This window comes from Haemaphysalis longicornis, unplaced genomic scaffold (genome assembly GCF_048455015.1).
Source record: "Haemaphysalis longicornis isolate Haplotype H1 unplaced genomic scaffold, Haemaphysalis longicornis Haplotype H1 scaffold_6, whole genome shotgun sequence".
NCBI classification, from domain to species: Eukaryota; Metazoa; Arthropoda; class Arachnida; order Ixodida; family Ixodidae; genus Haemaphysalis; species Haemaphysalis longicornis.
Genome location: NW_027526407.1, coordinates 28,136,825 through 28,159,119, shown reverse-complemented (window position 1 = coordinate 28,159,119; position 22,295 = coordinate 28,136,825). Strand labels below are relative to the sequence as shown.

The 22,295-nt window shown below is 49.2% G+C and overlaps 1 protein-coding gene across 1 annotated transcript; it reads left to right on the top strand.

The window, feature by feature from the left end:
• The first annotated feature begins 356 nt into the window (after window positions 1-356).
• Window positions 357-19,253, top strand: LOC144142380 (uncharacterized). Its single transcript, XM_077673850.1, has 5 exons — window positions 357-592; window positions 3,506-3,631; window positions 5,001-5,066; window positions 10,938-11,085; window positions 17,988-19,253. The coding sequence occupies exons 1-5, from the start codon at window positions 499-501 to the stop codon at window positions 18,451-18,453; spliced, it is 900 nt and encodes a 299-aa protein (XP_077529976.1). The 5' UTR covers window positions 357-498; the 3' UTR covers window positions 18,454-19,253.
• Window positions 19,254-22,295: the final 3,042 nt, after the last annotated feature.

Genomic DNA, 22,295 nt, shown 5'->3' with positions numbered 1-22,295 from the left:
TGCCGACGCCGAGCGCAAGCGGCGTAAGCGCGCTGCCGACGCCGACCTACGTGCACGAGAAGCCGAGGCGAAGCGTCAACGTCGGGCCGCGGACCCTACGATCGGTCAACGAGACGTGTCTGCGCAACGTCAGCGTCTAGCCGCGGAACCCGAGCGTCGCGAACGAGTGGCGGCAGCGGCTCGTCAGCGTCGGGCCGCGGATCCTTCGATTCGCGAGCGCGACACGGCTTCGAAGCGTCATCGTCGAGCCGCAATTCCGGCGGTACGAGAACGGGAAGCCGCGAGCAAGCGTCGTCGACGACAGGCCGCACCGGAGGCCGCCCGCGCGCGTCAGCGGGCCGCGCAGGCACGCTACCGAGACTTTGCGCACCCCGACGCGCGGTTCAAGCGCGACTTCCTGGACCCGCTACGCGCGACGGCACCCACTACGGCCCGCGCGAGAGACCCGTCGTCATACGCTACCGCAACTACAGCCCCGCCAACGACGTCGACTCGTACATGCGCGAGCAAGTCTTGCTGTACGTCCCGTTCCGAAGCGAGGCCGTGGACGTTCTGGACGGCAACAAGTACGTGCGGCTGTACGTACTTGGCTGTACGTACGCGGCTGTACAACAACCCTACCACCACCATCACAACACCCATCGCCACTGCCACGCGCGTAACGCCGCTAATGCTCTGAATTTACTCGTGCCCTTCCCGCGGGGGCATGTCGGGGTCCCTTTTTTCAGTGGTTGTGGGAGACGCGGTAGAATCCGCAAGTGATGAATCCTCGTTACATATTGCTCTGTACGTTAGACGTTCCCGCACCAGTTTGTTAGAGGGGATTCGGGCGCTGGATGTACCAAATCGGGTGAGTTTTGTTGACAAATGGCTCGTGCCTGCTGAATCAAGTCGTCGTAAAATTGTAGGAGCAGTACAACGAAGCAAGCGGCCGCTCAAACAAGGACGAACTTTGCTGATTGCCTAAAGAGGCCGTGATAGTTGGCGTTGTGCAAGGTTCTTTGCCCGCTGCCAATCCATATTGAACCTAGGGGGTAGGTCGATCTGTCCATTGTTCGATCAATGTTTACTTCAATGAATAACTGTTTATGGCGGGTTGGTAATTGTGCGCCGCAGATGTGGGCAAACGAAGTTTGGTTCGAGTCAACGCTACGAAAGTGCCGATCGAAGGAACTGCATAATTTCGACTTAAACCATTTGAGCTCTGTTTGGAAATGTGCTTTGTGTCCATGTGATGAACCTGCCCACCGCGAATGCCTACTGGGAAGACAACAGCTCTTATAGCAGGTGGAAAACATGGCGCATGTGCAGCGCGTGTTGGGCGAGACTGCGCTTTCGACACGTCTGCTGTGTTGTACCTCGTCTGCTGAATGTGGCTCTTTTCGAACCTTGAAACTCAAAGCACAATTGATGATAAAAGACAAAGGTTCTTCCCGCCACAGGTATAGTAGGGGCCGTAGTGTGTGGCATCCCTTTGGCGCAGAACAGTAAGCATTGCGTGTCTGTGTTACCTCACTTTTACAGGAGATGGCAAAGGCCATTGTGCATCTGTGAGAAGTGAGCACCTCCCACACAAGCACGCTTTGGTTGCTGGCATATGCCTCGGGAATGTGGTTTCTTGGGGGAGTTGGTTATCCATAATGAAAAAAAAACAGCACTATCCCATCTCCTTGCTGTGTCCTCGTCCCCCCCTCCCCCACCCAGTGTTTTTTTTGTTTTTGTTTTCTGTTATGGCATATACCATTATCAGCACGTTACTGGTTCTTAAAGTGCTATGTAGTGGAGGGCCCAATATAAAGCTGAGCTGTTTTTCCAAAGGATTCAGAACTGCGGGGCATAGTAGCGGCAAGATGCGGTGAAAGGGCAATGCTACGAAATTTTTTGGCTTGCGCAGAAAAGGAAATACACATTGCTGCATCAGGCCTTTAGTAGGTAGGCCTTTTGGGACTCCCAGGACGATAACTCAAACCTTTGATCATGACGGTTGCATTCTGTACTGGCATGTTATGCTCCCTTTGTGTTGTTTTGGCACTAGTGAACGAGTTAGCCCTCTTGAGCAACATTTTGAAGCGAAGCTTTAGTAACCTAGTTGAGCCAAGCTTTGCCGTCGCCTTGGCCGTGCATCATGTGACTCGCTGCGCTCTGCCGCCATCACCAGCTTGGGGCATGCGCTCTCCTCAGCTTGTTCACCGCCTGACCTCGTCACTTGCCTCTCGCCTGGCTGAGAGGAGCACCGCACTTGCCGCGTCAGTGGCCATAGATGAGAGCGAGAACGGGCCGTCTTCTCTGAGTGTGGCGCGGCTGTGCCAGGCTTTAAGCCGTTGCCGGCAAGCCGAGTCTGACAACCCCGCGGATATCGCCCGGCGGGCTGCTACACGGGAGAGGGCCTGGAATTCCAAGCGAGAAAGCTAGTGTTGGAGGCTGAGGGAGAGTGAGCCGTGTGTTCGGCTTCTTAAACGCTGGAAGTGGGTTCATCTTGAAAATACCAACTGCACACAAATTAACAGGTGCAGGTTCCTGTTTCCATTAATTTGCCTGCAGTTGGTATTTTTAAGGTGAATCATTACCAACTCACCCAACATTCAACCCTTTTCCTGGAAGCGGGACCACAACAAAAAAATCACGCACCTCTCCATCTAACGGCGACAACGGTTGAATGGGAAGCTTTTGCATGACGGATTCTTTGGTTGGCCCGTCCCGCATTGCGGGTATGTGCTACTCTTGACGTGTGCACCACTTTACCCACAGAAACTCTCAGGTATGCACTGTATGGGCCTCACGCTTGGGTTTGGGGTGTACAGCATGAATTGGTACCTGCTGCTTGGCATTTGCCTTGACCATGTCGAAATGGAGCAATCGGATAGGCGCTGACTTCAGAACGCGATGGACCCAGGTTCAATTCCAGCCAGGGGAAGCATTTTCTTTCTCTTCACCCACATCATCATAGTCGGAGAAAGTTGGCTCTCCTGCAGGGTGTATTGATGTACAACGGCATCAGTGCTTTGCCTTAAGAGCACAGCCTGGCTAAATGAGTATAATAATTACAGCTATGTCAAAGTTTAACCGTGTGAAACCAAGATTTAACCAGGCTAAACCAAATTTCACTTTGCATAGCCAGGGTTAGCTTAGCTAAGCTGCAGCTGTTTTTTTTTTTTTTAATTGGTTTCAGGTTTCTAGTGGCGGGCAGCTCTGTTGATGAGCAGATGCTCTGATGATGCGATGTGCACAGTGAAACCACTACGTCACACACTGCGCATAGCACTGTTTTGTGCATATTTTTTTATGGATATCCACGGATACTTGGTGTTTGATGTCTTCACACGCCATGTATTTTTAAAGCACGTGCACTTATACCAGCAGAGTCTCCTTGGAACACATTGGCAGTTATTTAGCATAGACTGCGTTCTCACTGGCTGCAAGCTGAGCCTCGGCTGCGTTGCCAGTTTTCTGCCATTCTAAGTGTTTCTCTGACCTTTACTGAGCCATGTATGTGCCCCACATGCAGCGCCACCGCCAATGGTCAAAGGAGGCCTCGCAGTCATGGTCGCGCCTGCTGGTGCAGGAAGCCTTCAGTGCAGGGAGTCTCGCAGCCACCAGGAGGCGCAGGCCAGCACTCCCACGGCTCACACGGGTACGGCGCCCTCCTCTGTTTTTCTGACATGGTTAATGCTGTTGCTAGGCGGCCCCGGATCTAATTGAAAGGATCAGAATGGGGTGGAATGCATTCGGCAGGCATTCCCAGATAATGAATGGCAGCCAACCATTGTCCCTGAAGAAGAAAGGGTATGACAGCTGCATCTTGCCAGTACTCACAAACGGGGTGTTGTGACTTCCTCGCTCCTAGCAGAAGACACTTATCATCATCATTTCATGCTGCTTTTCACGAGCTGCCGCATGAAATGATGATGATAAGTGTTTTCACTTACGTTTTCACTTTAACTTACGTTTTCAATGACGTTCAGGAACCATATCCTCTGTCTCCAGCAGACTTTCTCGTCGGAAGGCGACTGACAGCATTACCACCGTACGATTCAACAATCAACACCGACTCGACCACCGATCAACTAAAGAATCTTTGGCGCAAAAGAGAAGAAGATTTGCAAGCCTTGTGGTCACGTTGGTTAAAAGAGTACCTTAATGAGCTTCGGAATTTCTCATCCAACAAAGCTAAAAGGACAGATTTATTGAAGAAGGACCGTATTGTTCTACTAGGTGAACGACAGCGTCCAAGACAACTGTGGACTTTGGCGCGAATCGAAGAATTGATCGCCGAACGAGACGGCATTGTCAGATCCTGCTATCTCCGTTTGCCCTGCGGCACTACCGTCAAGCGCCCCGTACAGCTACTCCACCCTTTGGAAGCCACCTAGCGTCATCTGCCGGCGGGGGAGACTGTTGTGACTTCCTCGCTCCTAGCAGAAGACACTTATCATCATCATTTCATGCTGCTTTTCACGAGCTGCCGCATGCTCTCGTGGCTGCGTCGGCTCGCTCCACTTCTTCTTCTAGTTCCATTAAAAGCCTCATCGGATCACGACGTGTCACTCCCCTTCCTGAGAATCGCGCCGCAGCTGGAGGACCCAGAGGTCCAACACGGGGCGGAAACTTGGAGGCTCACTAAAAGGGTTTTACTTATGAGGACGACTTAGCGGTCAATGGTGCGCAAGATGATAGGTGTAACGTTAAGGGACAAGAAGAGAGTGGAGTGGGTCAAGGAACAAATGCATGCTAAAAACATATAGCAGAAACTAAGAAGAAATGGGCGTGGGCAGGGCATGTAATGTGACCCGTTGGTCATCAAGAGCAACAGAGTGGATCCCTAGAAAAGGGAAGCGTGGCAGGGGGCGGCAGAAAGTTGGATGGGCAGATGAGATCAAGTAGTTTGTGGGGATAAATTGGTCGCAGTTAGCACGGGACCGGGATAATTGGAGATCCATGGGAGAGGCCTTTGTCCTGCAGTGGGCGTCGACAGGCTGATGCCTTTCCTTGCTCCCTTGCAGGCAGCCAGTGCTCCCTGGGGCTCTTGTCGAGTGTCGGGTGCCAGACGGAGGAGGACCATTGCTCAGGTGGGGACGACCACCGTCTCGGTTTCGGAACATAAAAACTTGGCTCAATTTGGGCTGCTAAAAGTGCTGACAAAGTTTGGTGCGGCTCTTGTTGATTTTGAGCCCACCAACTGCAAGCACTGTGTTCTGGCACAAATTCACTTTCTGAATTGCTCATCTGAAATGGGGTTTGATGCATGCTGTTTTCCGAGCAGCTGTTGCAGGGAGTGTCAGAAATAAATGTGCTCGGGTTATACGCCTCGAGCTTCGCGATCGCTGCGCCGCCTGCCGCCGCTTCTCCGCGGCGTTGACGGGATTTGCGCTGCGTGGCTGATAGGGCCGCGTGCAGTGTTTAGGTTCTGTTTCGCTGCTTTTCGCCTTTCCGCGCCCTGAAAAAAACTTGTTATGTGACGTCTATAGTCAAAGAGTACGTTTAGGTCACTTAAAAAGCAGCTGTGTCTTCGTAGAATACGCGATCGCCTGCAAGAGCTACCCGGAGACGCGGTGGACGCGGTGCTGCGCGCTTCGTCAGCGCTCTTCCGGGCGTCGGCGACGGTAGCAACATATCACCCCTGTCACCCCCAAAACATCAGGCACAACTGAATTCTACTGTCGCCTCGTTTAGACCTGATACTGGCACAATGAAAGGTTGGCTTCATTTTGCAGCGTCGACAACGAATGCGGCTTCGTTTCGAATATATACGTCGCAGAAAAATATGTTTCGGGGATGTGTTTACCCAATCCCGGACAATAACTTATGCGTTTTATAAGCATACAAACCATGCGAAAATTTTAAGTATATTCCAAGCCTAGCTGTGCGTCGTTAAATATGTGCCCACACACCAAGGCAAGTTAATGAAACCACGGGAAAATAAATGCCGTGCAAGTGCGGAATTAAGAAACATAATTCTCTAACAGAAATAAAAAAAAAAACAGTGCAGCTTCTGACATGCTAAAGACGTTGATCGAAAATTAAGCCAGGTAGGGTTCACTAGACCAACTATTCGCGAAATGCACTGCTATTTCGCGAGACATCGTTGGGGGGGGGGGGGGGGGGGGGGAGGAGGAGGGGGACGCTGTCTACAAATACGGAGCGGAATCAAGCAATGAACGTTTTAGTAATCACGCACACGCACACACACACGCACACGAAAATCTCGCGTTTACTTTCCTTTTGTTTTTCTACTTCAACGAACAGCTGATCATACGGCGGCCGCATTTTTGAAAGTATACAGGGTAGGCTGTTCAACAAGCGATGAAAGGTGTCGTTGGAAGAGAGTGGTATGTGATAAGGCCCTCTGATTTCAGTTTCTGCTTTATTCTGCAGGCTCCCTGTGCCATATGACGATATTTCGAAGAAGCATTAGTCGCGGACGCGGATTCTATTCTAAGTCCGTCTCCGCGCTGCTCGCCGAGGGGCAGATGAATGTTTGCGGGCGCTCACCTCACGACAACAAGACTTTGCCGTGTGCTGATTCCCGAGTATAATTATGCATTGTCCATCGTACTTTTGTTGAATATTCCAGAAATTAACACAGACTGGCTTTTAAATGGTGGTGATCAATATCTGAAGTATAATATTGGCAAATGTAACTGGCGTGCTGTCAGGTATGAGTGCCCCGCTGATTATATGTAAGCTCACAAAACCAATTTAAATCGTATACCGTATAGCCGTAGCATGAACATCTGAGGAACCGGTGGTTACAGAGACACTGCTAGTAAATTCAGGTCAGTGTAACTACAATCGGCTCCATCACACGCCGGTTCCGCGACGCTGGCCTGTGACACACACCTGGCGCTTATACAGACCGAATATGCCACACACTAAGATCGCGTCAGAAACATTTACACTCTCGAAAACACACCTCATTTGCGAACAGAGTGACTGCTCCACATAAACATGGATTTCAAACTCCCGCACACGGTAAATCTCAGTCGTGGAGGTGCCGCAAAAGCAGCTGCGGCACTGGGGAGCGGGACGCCGACTCCCGCGCCTGCTTTCGAAACGGGCCGCTAGGGGGATTTCAGTGGCGCCCCTACAGGCCGCGCTCGAGGCGTATAGGGACCATTTTAGTTGGAGTGAACACAAGCAACAAATGGGATAACTTGAGAGCCCTTCACTGCTTCAAGTGAGAAGTGCAACCAAACAGCTGGCATTCAATTGAAAACAGCCTCTAGCTGATTCTGTCAGCGATGAATGAGTCCTCTTCAGTCCCAAAGCAACCCATTTTTGTGGATGAAGATGCTTGTCAGCAGTGTGGCTGCATGTCAAGGGAGAGCAGAGCTTGTTGAGGCTGTTTTCGCACCGGCGAGAGGCTAGCAGGAAATCGCGGAACACTGAGATGGTACGGATACATTAATCAGTTGCTACGGCATACACACAAGTGGTGCAACCAGGGTGAGCAGTGTTCAGCTCCACAAAACAGACTGAGGACTTGGCAGGCAAGGACAGGCACCAACTAGGTAGCTCGTGCCCAAATTTTGAGACAGCTCGCATGTTAAGGTCTGTGAAATCTCGTGAATTCAAGCTTCAATAATTGGAATTTGTGGATTATTTGGCCGAGCTCCCATAGAAGTCTATGTATTGATAAGCCTGTTGAATCAAACACGCATACTCTTCGAACACACGCCACCACACAGGCGGCTTAGGCCTGGCCCACGGCTAGAGAAACACACCCGCTGGCGGCACACGCCTCCAGAAAGGAGAGAAGCTAATTTGGGTAAAAGCAATCTGAAACACCCATGGCGGCCCTTTTTGGAAGAAGTCTCTTTCCGGACTGTGTTGATGTGTGGGGCATGTTGTGGGCAGGGTGTGGGGCATATTGACAGACAGGTGGCAGAGCATCAGTTCTGTGGTCAGACGCATAGTTGCTGCCAAAGACCACCAGGAGGGGGCGAATAAAGCTCCAGTGCGGCCATCACTCGGGAGTAATGACTGGGTAGAACGCTGCCCGTCCCTTTTTCAGTTTTGGAGTATACATGAACGGGAAGCCTTCCGCTGCATTTGCCCATTACAGAAACGAAGTGCTAGCTTTCGCATTCAAGGATAAAAGGCAAGTTTCAGCTGCGGACTTCCTCAAGCAATTAATTGCTGACATGTGCTACTGCTCCCCAATTGCGTTGTACGGCTCTTGTGCTTCACTTTCGTTAGTTCGAACTTTCATCAATTTATACTGAGGTGGCACCCCCTAGCAGTGCAAATTAATGAGCTTTTGCTGTAGTACAAAGTACAAAGTCAATAAATTTACATCATTTACATAGAAATAGAACGGTACTGTGAACAGCCATCTCGTCGCCTCGCCTGGTGGTCTTCGTCGTCTTCGTCTATGCGTCTGCTGAGCTCAGTGCCAGCTTCATCTTCGTCTTCATCGAAAGTTTCGACATCTTCCTGCCCACAAGAGTGCGTACATGCGGTGATGATGTCCAGTCAGTTTACCATTCGTGTCCATCAGGTGTCCAAATTGACCCTTTTTAGATGCGACGCTCAGAGCATCTCTTGTCGGCGGCCCTGTCCTTCCTGCGTGCGTCCATTGTTGTCCGTTGTTGTCCGCAGCCACTCTCCCGCTCTCCTCTCCGATAGTGAACTCTCTCGCGGGGGGCATTGGATTGGCTTGGATTGGATTTGGATTGGATTAAAGTGGATTGTGTTGCGTCATAGCCGCAGCAGACGCACTGGCGCCGGCGCGTGCCCAGGTGAGAGCGTGCGGCCCAGCGCGCTCCCACTCCGCCGGTGGGCGGCGCTGCGCGCGGTGCTGCGCATGTGCAGTACTCTCTCTCTCCGCGGTTTCCTCTCCTTCAAGCACGCTGCACATATAACCGGTGTGCCGCTCTCCGGCGGCCTTTCGGTCGACGGTTGCTCTCCGCTTGCGCTTGAACCCCCCTCAGCGTCGCATCACACCGGGGTTCCCGCGAGGGGAGGTGGGCGTAATTTTTTTCTTAACCCTTTCAGGCGCTATGTACACAACTGTGTACAATTCAGCCCTGCCTTTTTTTTGCAAGAAGAAATACCAAAACTAAACGTTTTCGCTAGTTTAGCATAATTTTGTATCCGTCTTCTAACAATGAAGATTTTAGGGCCATCTGGCCGCTAGTCACTTTACTTTGACCGTAAACAAACAAAATGCCGGCGGACGCGACGGCTTCAGCGGCTCTTTTTCAACTCTTTCCCCTCGTTTTCTCAAGACTTGCGGCCCTAAAACATTATAAAAACAATGCATATTACACAAATATATACCTATGTGGAAATATTCAGCACTACTTGACGCTCCTGACCTCTGTGATGCTATGTACACAATTCTGTACATGACTATAAAAAAAAACTAAGATTGTGTTGGGGTCAGTAACCAGCCAATTCATATTGTTTAATGAGCTACGCAGCATGGAAACAGCAAAAAGAAATTTGTAGGGGGAAATAGTGAGCGGCGTCTGAAAGGGTTAATTTACGCCTTCCCTTTCATCTAGACTTGGCCTTTCTTCTTGCTCTCTGTCTGTCTTCCTTCGTGATGAGTCACAGTAAAATGTTTTCCTGTAGGCCGGAGTGGGTGCTGACTTCAGATGTAGCTTCATTGATGCCTTGAATTTGTAAGCGACATGAAGGTTGTAACCTTGAATGCCTACATCCTGTGCAGCGTTCACCGTCGCGCTACTACGTTCTGCAGATGCAAGCACTTCTAGTCGTCTTGGTAATCACAGATGTCATCATGCTGACGGCAGTATTTTCACCTGGCCCGCTTTCTGGACAAGAGGATACGTACAATGGGCCAGTGTCCCTCAAGCTGACGTGAACGCACACAGTTCTCGAGGGGTCCGACTCTTCACAGTCAGGGCGTTTAAGCCGTCCATATCTTGTGGCCCGGTCAACGTATATGCACTCTTGTCGTAGCCACACATCTGAAACAAGGTCAGGACTTGTTCTACTTTTGTCTGTACTCTACGAGCATCTAAATTTACTTCTTCCTTCTTGTGAATGCCCTGCTGGGTGCAGTCTGCACATGCATATCTCGTGCCCTCAGACTTCAGGAAGGCAGGCTTCGCTGGGAATGCCCTCCGAAGCCGGTGCGTCATCCACGATGTTCTCATCAGGTGCGTATGTGATGATTCGTTCATGCTTTCTTTCCGCTGCTGGTGTGGTGTTTCCAGTATTATGTCTTCCGTTCCGATCGAGGGAGGCACATTCGTTTGTCGTATGCCAAGCGCCATCTCAGCTGAGTCACTATTCATAGAGGCACATGTCATCGTTGGGGCTGGTGATGGAGCCATGCTTGATTGTTCTTGGGGTCGATGATCGATTACCAAAATGCCCTTCGATGTCGTGGAAGTATTTTGTTCGCCAAGTCTTATTTGCAGTGAGGCAATAATCCTGTTCGCTTCTTTCGCCGACTCTAGTGCGCTGTCATGTTGGCCGTCAAGTTTGGCTCCACTAGCCAGTGCTTCCAGCTGATTCTCTCAAGTCGGTCGGCGCTGTGCTGGAGGCTGGCTAATGAAACAGCGGCCTCGACGTCTTTTGTGTGCTCCAGAGTTGGCGTCACTTGGGCGATAGGTTTCTCATTGAATACAAGAAGGCTTTTCTGGACAATCTTCAGCCGGTTCATCTGTCTCGATGCCTCCTCCGAGCTTCGGGGTGAGCAGTGCGGCTGATTAATTGTGTTCCGCTCCATGGCTCCCCTCATCGTGCCGCTCGACGTCCCGGGTTTTTTGCACCAAAAATGTGGAAGAAGGGACAAGCCGCCAAGACCCATTCTGAGGAGTGCACTTAATGGAACATGCTAATGCTGATGAAGAGGCGAGCGGTCATCTTTTTCAACACTGTATGCAGGTAGTAAAATGAAGTCTGGCCAGAGGCGTGTTGCCAGCAGTTTCCGTTCCAAACTCTGCATTTGTGCTTTTTTTCAGACACGGAAGTGGACTTTGTGCAGCCGGGTTCTGCGGGTTGGACTAGGTTCCCGGCTCTGGCATGTGGTGCAGAGGGCACGGCGGAGGCTTCGCAGCCACTCCAGTGGGAGCCCTCCAAGGGGAGCGTCCATGGCTTGAACCGCACAAGGTGAGTTCAGCTTGCGATGCTGTCGCTACACCGATATACGCACTCCAGCTGACACTTCTTGACTAGTTTGCATTTACATTATGCCTTCTCCTGTAACAAGGATGGTACATCATGCTAGTGCCCTGTTGATGTAAACTGGGCCATGCAGTGGGGTACAGCACACCATCTTTCATTTCTTGCAAAAAAATGTCCTCGTGCACATGGCCGTAGGCACATCGTGGCAAAGGGGAAATGGGAGGGTTCATTAGTGCTGTTTCATTGGAGCTCTCAATGCTGCTCATTACTGTTGAGCAAGCCAGCAAGCAGATGTGTGTAGCATGGTGCGTGCATTTTGGCCAATCCCCTGCACGTTGGTATGCACTGTGTTTTGGTCCGTGGCACATACCCAGTGACCCTATAGGGTGCCCATCAACCAGGAAAACTGATAGCTCACAGTCTGGAAAAATCGTTCTGTTCAGGGAAAAAGAAAGTTTGCTTGAAATAAGTGGCAAAAAGCGTGGTTGTGGGCATGCAGGAGATTCAGCTGTCTGCTCTAGCTTTAATTATGCGCCCTGCTCTCTGTGACGAGCAGCGACTTCCCCTCACCTTCGTCCCCCCACTCGCAGGAATCGCACTGGTGCACAGCTCTTCTTCCATCTGACATTAACACTTGGTGGTCCGCTGTCGGGATATGCCCGACATGGTTGTTCAAGGTTAAATTTCACATTGTTTTTCTCTGCACAGCTCACGTGTCCTTTGTATGCTTGGTGCGCCATCTCTTGAGGGATAAGTGAACTTTGTCGAAGTTTTCTTCATTTTGCACTAGGGCGCAGCACAAGGTTGAGCTCGGGCCTTCTGTATTCCGAAGCGTTTTCATGCACGCGCTGTTCGCTTAGAAGCATGGCTGCTTTCTCACCCCGGGCGCCCTACGCTAGTGCACTTAGTGACTTCAGTGAGGAAGAGAATTACGTTCCTCCCTGAGGTAGTGATAACTGTTATTCGACAGAAGTAAGTGACAAACACCCTGGCGGCAGTGGAGACAGCAGCGGGCAGATCATTACTCTGTGAGCTACGCATTTTGTCGATTGGCAATTAATAGCTGGCCACATTTTTTTCCTGGCATCTAGAGGTTCCCATTGTCAATAGTGCTATTTGGAGGCGCACACAGCTGCAGAGTCACGTGGAGGAAGAGCAGTGAATCCAACAGCTGGTGGGTGATCTGAGGGCTCGAGCCAAAAAGCGCTGCCCCTAAGCACAGAAGGCATTCGAGGAAAGGCTATTTGGGATGAGCCATTTCGTCTTCAAGCTCCTACGCCTACCCGGAAAGGGCTGTGCTGTTTTTAGCGATAGAAAAAGAAAAAGAAGCGAGAGTGAGACTACTTTTCTGCAAAACCTGCAGTAACAACCCTGGTCTGCACCCAGGAGAATGCTTCGAGCAGCTTCACACGCTGCTCAAATATTGGCAAAGGAGTTGCACACAGTATGCACGAGAAAAAATAAATGTCCTGTCAGTTTTTCTTGCACAGTTTGTGTTTTTCTTTGCGGAGCCAGAAATTGCCAAAATGGTTGCGGACCGGAACGGCCGGAAAAAGTGGGTAAAAGTTCCAGGCTGCAAAGGGTGAATGTCTGACCTATTTGCTCACAGTTCGGCTCTCCACCATTGCCTTCACAGGGTACTTACGGCAGCTGTGCGATGTATCGTGGGAGTCGCCAACATAGGCACATTTGTAGTTGCCGGAATGTGACCCTCCAATTAAGAGTCCCTTGCCACAAAACCACCCATTGTGGACGGGCTAAAGGTGTTCCTGCTGAACACCGTTGTAACTGTTGAGTGAATTGCACCCGGGCCTTCTGTGTCTTTACTTCAGTTCCTTATTTCAAACCCTTACCAAGGGAGCTTTGCTTGCTACACTGCACATTTTACATGCACATGACGTTCAACATGCAAGTTTGGGCAAGTTGGATTTGACGTGGTAAAAAGCATGATGAGTGTGTGAGGACCGGACCCTTCTCTGGCCTTGCATGCAGAAGAAAAAGCGTATCTTCAGTGGAGGCAATTGAATTACTTGTAAAAGCTGTGCCATACGTCCATTTTATATTTTCCGCGGTGCATTGCTCTTTTTGTGCGAATAAACACCCAGTGGATGTTTGGTGCCCATCCAGTCTGAGTGCTCCTTCTTGTGTCCCCAATTTTTTGCACTGTTTACCACGTCAAGATGCACGTAACATTTCATCAGTGGGCATCTCCGCACGTTAATCCAGAACAGAACGCACAGGAAGCGGCGATAGCTCTCTCCATAACACAATCCACTGTTGAAATTATCATTACTGATCTACAGCAAGTGCGCTGTAACTTCTCGAGGAGCCAAATTCATCGGGCAACACACCAAATTAACGCCCCTCCATACTGCTGTCGTCTGCCACCTACCGTATTAAGGTGGAATAAAGGTCAAGATCCAAAAAGTCACCGCTTGACCTATACAGCGGTTACTGGAATAATGTTGACATCTGGCAGCCGGGCAGCCCATTGAGCTCATCTAAACCGCAAAGGCACCATCTTTGTTTTGTTGCTTCTCCCCAGCTTTTCTCGCTGTCAGTGAATGTCTCTTCTTGTTCAAAATGAGGTTAGGCGATTGGTGCTAGTTCACCGCAGCATTAGTTAGGAAGTATGCCAAAGTTCAGGGAAACATGTCCACCTTGTGCCATTTCGGCGCCACCAAAAAAGGTGTGCACTACTCGCGTAACGTAAGCTGAATCAGTGCTCTCAGCATGGGATGCTTGGAAGACCTCGTTTCGTGGGCGCTGCTCTGTGCACCTGGAACTTCAGTAGAAGGTGGCGACTCGTCCACGAGTGTCGTGCGACGTCTCTACACACAGATGCCCCAAGACGCTTGCTGGCCACCTGCACAGACTGGCTCTCGCTATGGTCGGCACACGTGGTTTTGTGAGTGTTTATGAGGTGCAGCATAAGCAGTTCTTTGGACTGCACAGCCAGCCAGAAGCAGTCGTCCGCGACATTTCAGACAGCCCTAACAAGTAGCCTGGGACGAAACAAGTGATAGCCTCAATGAAGCAGTGTTATGTACCTAAATAATTTCTTGCATTTTCCGGCTACAAAGTAAGGGGGTCGAACTATATTACAGCTTGACCTATATACCACATTATATGGTAGGTTAAGTTGTGCTAACTGGCCCTCCCCCTTTCCATTTCTCCAAGCTGTGGAAGCGGTCGTATCGCCATGTTTTGTTGCCAGCAATTTCACCGCTGACTCCGCTATTGCGGTCCGTTGGTACATGCATTGTTGCTTTGCTTCCCAAGCTACGCCTAAACCCCTGCCATAGTGCTTCCACCCGCTGAATAGTGAACATAATCGAGGGGCTTCATCCGTTTCCTCGTTTTCTTTGAACTACTGAAGCAGAAGTGGCACCATAATAATTTTGTTGGCGAATGCTCAACCGCCGCCACTTGCTACCACAACTGCAACATCGTGGTGCACCGGTACATGCATTGTTATTTTGCAGAGCAGAAAGTCTGCATGGACAGCGAAAGAACGTTCGGAAAGCATGCATAAGCGTGTACAGATTTATTGCCCCTGACTGTTCTCGCCCAGCGCTGAACTTCGGAGACAGAAGGGAACAGGTTTTCCAAATCCGGCGGAAGTGCAACTAGGCAGCGACACTTTTCAAAGAATGGCGCTACTTAAAGGACCCCTGCAACGCTTTTTTTTAGGTGCTTTTCAGGCTTTACAGGTTCTTTGTGTCATGCAGAGATGGACGCAAAAAGAATGATCAAGATCTGTACAGACATGAGAGAGTTATTCCATTTTAAAATTTAAAAATACAAGCAAATTGAAGGTAGCTCTCTCTCTCGAAAACCGGGGGCATTGCTGCTCGCTTCCCGCTCTCCCCGCTGACGACACATCGCAGGACCAGTGAGGGCAGTGAAAAACGCTGTGTTCTGGAAGTTTTAACACCACGGTTGTCTGACCTCGGAAGCTTCTGTCTGAACTTCTTGATGGTGACATTCGGCGGCACCGTGGCAATTGTGCCAATACAGTGCCGACGAGTAAAAAGCAGAGACCGTTGAGTTCAGCTTCCCATCGCTGCGTTGATGTGTGTTGCTAGGCTTACTTTCCTGAACTCTACTGTACTCTTCTAGGTATTTTGGTTAACAAGGAGGCTGTTCATAACAAGACTTACCTTGAAGAAGGCCCTGAGTGATTCAAAGTGTGAAGTGTGGGCGCTGCCTTGCTACTGAGGCTTGACGTAAACTCCACTCGTGGATTCACAGAAGGGCAAGAAACAGTTTCGTATACTGGTTTAAAAAAAAAAGAACTTGAGACACTCACACAGGAAGAAATAAAAGATCTAGGCCTCCGCAGGGTCATGCGGAGGGTCAAACTACTGACCTTCAATAGCACAGTCTGATGCGTTGACCATTCGGCCATTCCAGCAATGGAGCGACATGCAAGAAGCAGGCCAAAATATGCAGTTGTTTTTGATTACAGCCTTACAACAAAAATAGCTTGGTTGAATTTGCTCATGGTAGCTGGTTACTGCTAGAGAAAGAAAAAATAAAACTGCAGTTGATTTTCGGTGAATAGAACAGCGCTTCCCAGTGCAAAAGCACGCCCCCGAACGTTGAGACGCTCGAGCGGGACTGAAAACACCGAATCTGCCGTCTGCTTTGCGGTGCTTGTTGACTGCGCCACTTCTGGCGTCGTCATTGGTATCTGCCAAGCACAGGCATCGTCATATGGAGCGCAGGCGGATGATTTGAGATGCATTTTAGCGTCTTTATCTCAACAACACAATGAACCGACCTAGGGCCAGAAAAGAACGTGTAAAAAAAGCATTGTAGGGGTTCTTTAGAAAAGGGGCTGTGGCCATGATAGTAGGGCTTTACACCAAATCATCTCCCAACGGCCTCCAGGCAGACTCACCATGCCAGACAGTTATTTCACAGGGCCCTGAGAAGTGAGCAGGGTTGGCTGATCCCCTTGATCACATGCCATGAGATAATGCAGCAGCACTGTCGGTTAGGCCATCTCACTTTCCCACCAGCACACCCAAAAAGAAATACAAGCACCTTCCCCCATTCCACTGTATTGCTACTCACTCCGTATTTGCCACAGTGCCGCTTCTGCGAAGCTCCTTGGATGTAGGGGGCTTCAAGCACACACCATTACGCTCCCTTCCATTTGTGTTGCATGCTTTAGGAGAGTGTTTTGCCCAGCTCCAACCTCAATGACCAGCACCTGCTTGCATTTACGGCTCTTGAAGCTGGGAGAGCTCGAGGGGCCTCATACTGCATTGCTTTCAGCAACTCTCTCTCTCTCTCTGAACCAGCACTATCACTCGCAGCCGTGATGTCGTCACATCTTCCGTCACGCCACAGCGATGCTTTCGTTGCCATTTGGTATCCTGTGAGGACACTTCTTGTTGAGACAGTCGTCCACTCAATGGAACGTATCGACACATGCAATGCAGCAGCAGTGCACAGGTGGCCCTGCTGTGTGTGCACAGCAGGAAGTCGAAAAAGTGCCCAGTAAGGATGTAAGGGAACTGTCTCACAGGCCACGCACTGGAATTTTTCTCTCGAGTTGTTGGTGGTCCTGCTTGGTGAAGCACAAGCTTTCTACAGCTTGTCCACAAACTTCACAGGAAGCTGAGTTGGAAGAACTCGCTATGGACGTATCGTCATTGGGACCTTACGAGATCTTATGTCCCTTATAACACCTCTTGCCACGACACGGCCAGCTTTTTCCCTCTGTTACCTACTGCTTGGTTGTGAGCCCGACTAGCTTTTGAACACTGATTTGTTCGCTGAATGCACCCATGATGCCAGGCCATTGCTTGAGTTCGTCAGATCACCTGTGACTGCCGAGCTAGACTGCACAATCCAAAATTGCCTCTGGGCTCACTCTTCCCACTCTATTCCCCTTCTCAGTGCACAGCTGTTCCTGAAAATCCAACATTGCCGTGTGTTGTGTCAAGGCTTACTGCTGCTGTCCCCTGTATTAGTTTTCTAGTTGCCTGACCACCAATCCACATTTTCCCTAATTTGACAAGGATCTCGACATGCTATCCTTATGCCAAAGTGGGACCAGCCTTTTTTTTGGAAACACTGCATTTCTCATTTTTTAGGTTTTGCCTGCAGCCACAAGGCAAACAGAAGACAAGTCTAAAATTGGTCAGTTTTTTCTACTTTGCAGCACGTATGGGCATTCTAGGAGCTGGTTACCTTCCGATATGTGATGCTGTGTTGATTCCGCACCTCTCTTATCCCTCATACAAGCCCGAGCCACTTGTTGGTCATGGTTGTATCTCAAACTTCTTGCAGTTACTTGTGATGACTTTTGTTTTACTGCCTTAGCACTCACTCTCTCCCAGTATCAACTCTTGCAGTTAGCGGCCCCAGATGTGGTGCTGCATGGGCTCCAGTCATTCAACAACCCTGTGACTGGCCTTTTTAAACTGTCAGCCTGGTTTATTTCTAGGAAAGGAAGTGGAGAAATTGCACCTGTGCTGCTTGGTGTGCTGGATTTTAATGAGATGTTGCAACACTGTCCCTTGGATGTGTTCTTTGACTCAAGTTTTGATGTTGTTGAACGGGAAGTTGTAGTTGTGTTTGCCTACCGCGGGGGTGCAGTGGAAAAGGCTCAAGGATGTGGGTTTGGTCCCGGCCGTTGTGGCTGTTTTTCTGATGGAGGTGAGATGTGAGAACACCTCATAGCCCTGGTGTAGCCTTGGCACGTTAGACCCCAGAAATTTGAATATGTAGTGTTTGCAGATCAATAAGCCTAGTGTATGGATCCTAGGCTGCTTGCATGACAGTTTGTTGAATCTTAATAATTCTTGTTCCTAGGCTGCTTGCATGACAGTTTGTTGAATCTTAATATTTCTTGTTTTTTTTTAACGTAGAAACTGCCAGCATGCCCAAGTCCGAAACGTTTGCATCAGCTCATCCAGTGAGCAGAGCAGGCGTCAGAGGACAATCGTCGTGACTTTCCCCCAGCCAGTGCAGGACAGGGTGCCACAGTTCACCTGCAGTATTTGCCAGCAAGCCTTCTGTGAAAGAAGCTCCCTTTACGTCCACATGAAGCAGCACGGAGACGAGAAACCCTTCCTGTGCAGCGCGTGCCAGAAGGCCTTTACCAAAAAGTACTGCCTAGTTGTCCACCAGAGGCTCCACACTGGTGAGAAACCGTACGCCTGCAAGTTCTGCCCCGAATCCTTCGCTCGTCGAGACAGGTTCCTGATTCACGAGAGGCTCCACACTGGCGAGCAGCCCTTTGTGTGTGGTGTGTGCAAGAAGAGCTTCGCTGAGAAGAGGAACCTGGTTTTTCACGAAAGGTTACATTCCGGCGAGAGACCGTACGTTTTGTGACGTTTGCAGGGAGAGCTTCACCTCGAAACGGAGCCTGGACAGTCACGTGCAGTCACACACGCGATCGGACACCAACAGAGGTTTTTTCGTCTGCAGTCCTTGTCAGCTGACCTTCCCTTCCAACGAGGCCCTGCTGCGTCACTTTAAAGTCGTGCCTCACGTACTGCAGTTAAACCTTGGCATTATGAACCTCTGTTGAACGGAACCTTTAGTTTAAAAAAAAGGGGTTAGATTTCCATAAATTTATTGCCGGGTGAGCCTGTTGCACTGCACTTGAGTCTAACATGCTCCCATTTATGAAAAGAAAGTGTGCAAATTGCAATCGGGCTGAGCAAAAGGGTGAAAAAGGCGTACGAAAGTGCAAAGCTTTGCAATCGGAGATGAGCAGCAGGTGTTTTGTCTGCAGTCCTAGTCAGCTGACTTTCACTTCCAGTAATGCCCTGCTTTGTCACTTTAGTCATTCCACATGAACTACAATTGCACTGTAGCATTACACACTTCAATTTGATGAAATTTTCACTTTAAGAAGTGACCAAATTTGCATAAATTTAATACCAAATAAACCTCCAGCACTGGACGTGATTGTAACATGTTCCTGATTTCCACAAAGTGTGCTCGAATTTTCAGCGCACATTAAAGATCCGCAGGTGGTCAAAAGTAATTCAGAGGCCTGTACTATGGCGCGCCTCATCGCCTGCGTAGCATTGGCGTGTTAAACCTCACAATAAAATAAAAGATGACTACCACAAAAAAGTGAAGATTTTCACCACAAAACACCCTTTGTGTAGACTGAAATCTCACTTATTATTGTGGTGTAAGTGTTCTTTTTTGGATCATAGTGCAATGTATGCGCTCACACACTGCAGCGTGGCAAAGCGAGTCCTGAAAATTCAGAACAAAAGTTCAGCGAAATTCGATTCAATTGAAGGGGAACTGTGCCGCAGTAGCTCATCTGTCTGCTGTAAGGGGAGCCAAAGGCATGTTAGAGCCTTTGCCCAACACAAAGGTTACGTGGTACCAAAAGACTTTCAGACAGACCTGCAACACGGGCTGGGGCTGCAGTCGCTGCGGCGCCGCCCTTGTGCTGTGGGGCTTGAACACGGGTAAGGTGGCTAGTCACCTTAACACGGGGTGGGGCCGCAGTGACAGCCATAGTGATAGCTGAACATCTGAAACATCCATTAGTGATATCTTTCAGCTGTCTACACAAAACGTACTGCAGACATGTCATGATAGATGCTTTGTAGGTGGCCTAAGCTTTCAACATCAGCCAGCTTGGACAAATGCCTTGTACACGTTGAGGTTCGTATGTCTTCTAGCCATCTTACTGAAGATGACTTATCAACATCTCATGGAGCTGAAGACGTCGGAGATCTTGCACTGGTGTCCTGTAGCTATCTCTTAAGACATCTTTGAGACATACGAAAATAGATGTCTTATAGGTAACTTTCATAGCGCAAGGTGTCTAAGACCTTGCAAGACCATGGTAGACATTTCTAAGACGTTTTGTGTTCAGAGGGTATGATGGGTGCATTGTCGCTTGCGATGCGGATCCGCCACAAAATTAGAATTTTAACGGCGCCTTTTAAATTCTAGAAGCAATGAATTATGAAAATACTTGGGATTTATGCTCTTAAAGGTCCTTCAAGCAGACAAAAATAAGCAAAGACAAATGCATTTTCTCTTCAAGACCCCTTTTTAAAAAAAATGGGCCACAGGAGCGCACATTCATGGGCACAGCAAACGACGTAAGACTTGTGGTTTTTCTGAAACACAGGGGCTTTTTAAACTGACAGAACAGAAGCTCTTGAAGGTAAGTTGCGCTTGTTATGATAACAGACGGACACAGGAATAAAAAACAACACTTCGACAAGAAGGCGGCGCTTCTTGTCAAAGTTGTTTTTTATTCCTGTGTCCGTTTCTGTTATCATAACAGCGCAACTTATACAAATACATTTGAATGGGAATGGTTAGTTTGGGTTTCCTATGTTCACCATGCTAGCAATGTCGATACAAGAGACGTTGGTTGCAAGAGACATGTTTCCCAGGCCCCTTAAGTGTCGCTTGTATCGAAGTTTTACTGTTGAATGCAAGCAGACAGTTAACACATAACTGTTTTTGTGCTGGCCCAGACTACTACACTCCTGCGCATATGTCACTGTAGCACAAAATTTGAGTTATCCAGTAGTTTTGGGTGCTCTTGGTAAGAAAACTTATTTTGCGGCTAGAATGAAGGGCAAGTTCTTTCAAATCATACAAGTTGTACATTGTTTTCATGGAATTTATGGCTGTCAAAGAACAGTAGTGTTGTTGTGGACAGCCAGCCAATTTTTGAAGCACTACGGTGAGAATGCAGTGTGGCAGCAGCTGATAAGCACAGCCCTGACGACCGCATGCTTGTGTGCACTGAGAGCTCGAAAGATTCCGGGTGTCCCACAGTGGAACTCTCGAGAACAAAAGAACTTGTGCAGCTGCTGCGAAGTGCCACTGCAAAAATGAAAGGATCAAGCTCCGGACTCGTAGCTTGATACAGTGTACGAACTAACAACGTAAAGAAAGGCGCATTCTTCAATTCACAAACGTGTTGTGGCTTAGTTTAAACTGAGTGAGCGAATTGCGAAGACCCGTCGGCGGCCGGCAGACTAAAGCTGTACCGACTGGCTATGTCGGAAGGTCGGCGAGGTGTGCAGTAGCGCAGCCAATTGCCAGCTCATCTCCTCCTGACGTCACACGAAAACGCCACAGAAAATGGGCGAGGGTGCTGAGAGGAGGACAGCATTTTCCAATGGATTTTTCTACTAAATAAATTCGGGTAAACGCGCTCAGAATGGTCGAAACATGGCCTATGGACTCCGGACTACAATTTGCGCTAGTAATCCCGCAATGTTTAAAATCACTTCAGTGTCCCTTCAAGAGGTCTCCTGTTATCTGATTCTCACCAGGTGCCTGAGTTTGCCGCCTTGCATTTCTTTCAAAACCCTCTTCTGCTGTCGTTACTGGTGGAATGTCTATCTTCTCTGAACTACTTCCTCGTGAGGTATTATCCTGGATGTTGCGGCTACTGGACAGGTATCTATAGAACTCCTCGGCTACTATAACTATTTTATCCCTGTTTGTGATGGCATTGCCTTAAGAGGCATTCCCCATGCCTCTTCGCTGCGTTCAGGCTGCCCTTGTTCTTTACAGCATGCTCAATCCTCTCTCTATTATACTGTCGTATGTCAGCAGTCTTACGGTTATTAACTTCGAAAGCTCTGCTAGTTCCATTCTGTCAGCTGGGGTGCAAACTGCCATGCTTTGCCGTTTCCTAATTAAATCTTTCGTCTCTTGGGAATGTTTACCAGTATCCTGTTTATAGCGATACCTCTAACCATACCTCCCACTTCCATTGCACACTTCATGATAATGCGTGTCGTCGCTCGCTTCCTGTGTTGTAAACTCTGCTTCCTCGTTTAGGGCTAAATATTGGTTCTGCAGCGCGATCCTGAATTCTTCAACTTTCCGTCTTATTGTCAGTTCATTGATCGGCTTCTTTCATGCTAGCTTGTTGTGGTCCCTAATCAAATCTAGCCTAATTCGAGATCTCACCATACGGTGGTCACTACACCTCACCCTTCCGACCATTTCCACATCCTGCTTGAAGCCAGGGTCATAGCATAGTATGAAGTACATTTCATTTTTGTGCTCCCCCTACCGGGTTCCTCCACGTCCACTTGCGGCTCCCCCATTTTCAGAAGAAGGTATTCATGTTACGTAGATTATTATGTCCTGCGAACTCTACTAAAAAGTGCCCTCTGTTATTCCTACAACCAAGACCATAGTTCCCAACTGCCGAATCTCCT

Bases quoted from the DNA above. Each gene is read 5' to 3' on its own strand.
- LOC144142380 (XM_077673850.1), top strand. From the start codon at position 499: ATGCGCGAGCAAGTCTTGCTGTACGTCCCGTTCCGAAGCGAGGCCGTG. The intron at 3,632-5,000 runs GTACGGCGCCCT...GCTCCCTTGCAG, and splicing joins CACTCCCACGGCTCACACGG to GCAGCCAGTGCTCCCTGGGG. The intron at 5,067-10,937 runs GTGGGGACGACC...GCTTTTTTTCAG, and splicing joins GGAGGAGGACCATTGCTCAG to ACACGGAAGTGGACTTTGTG.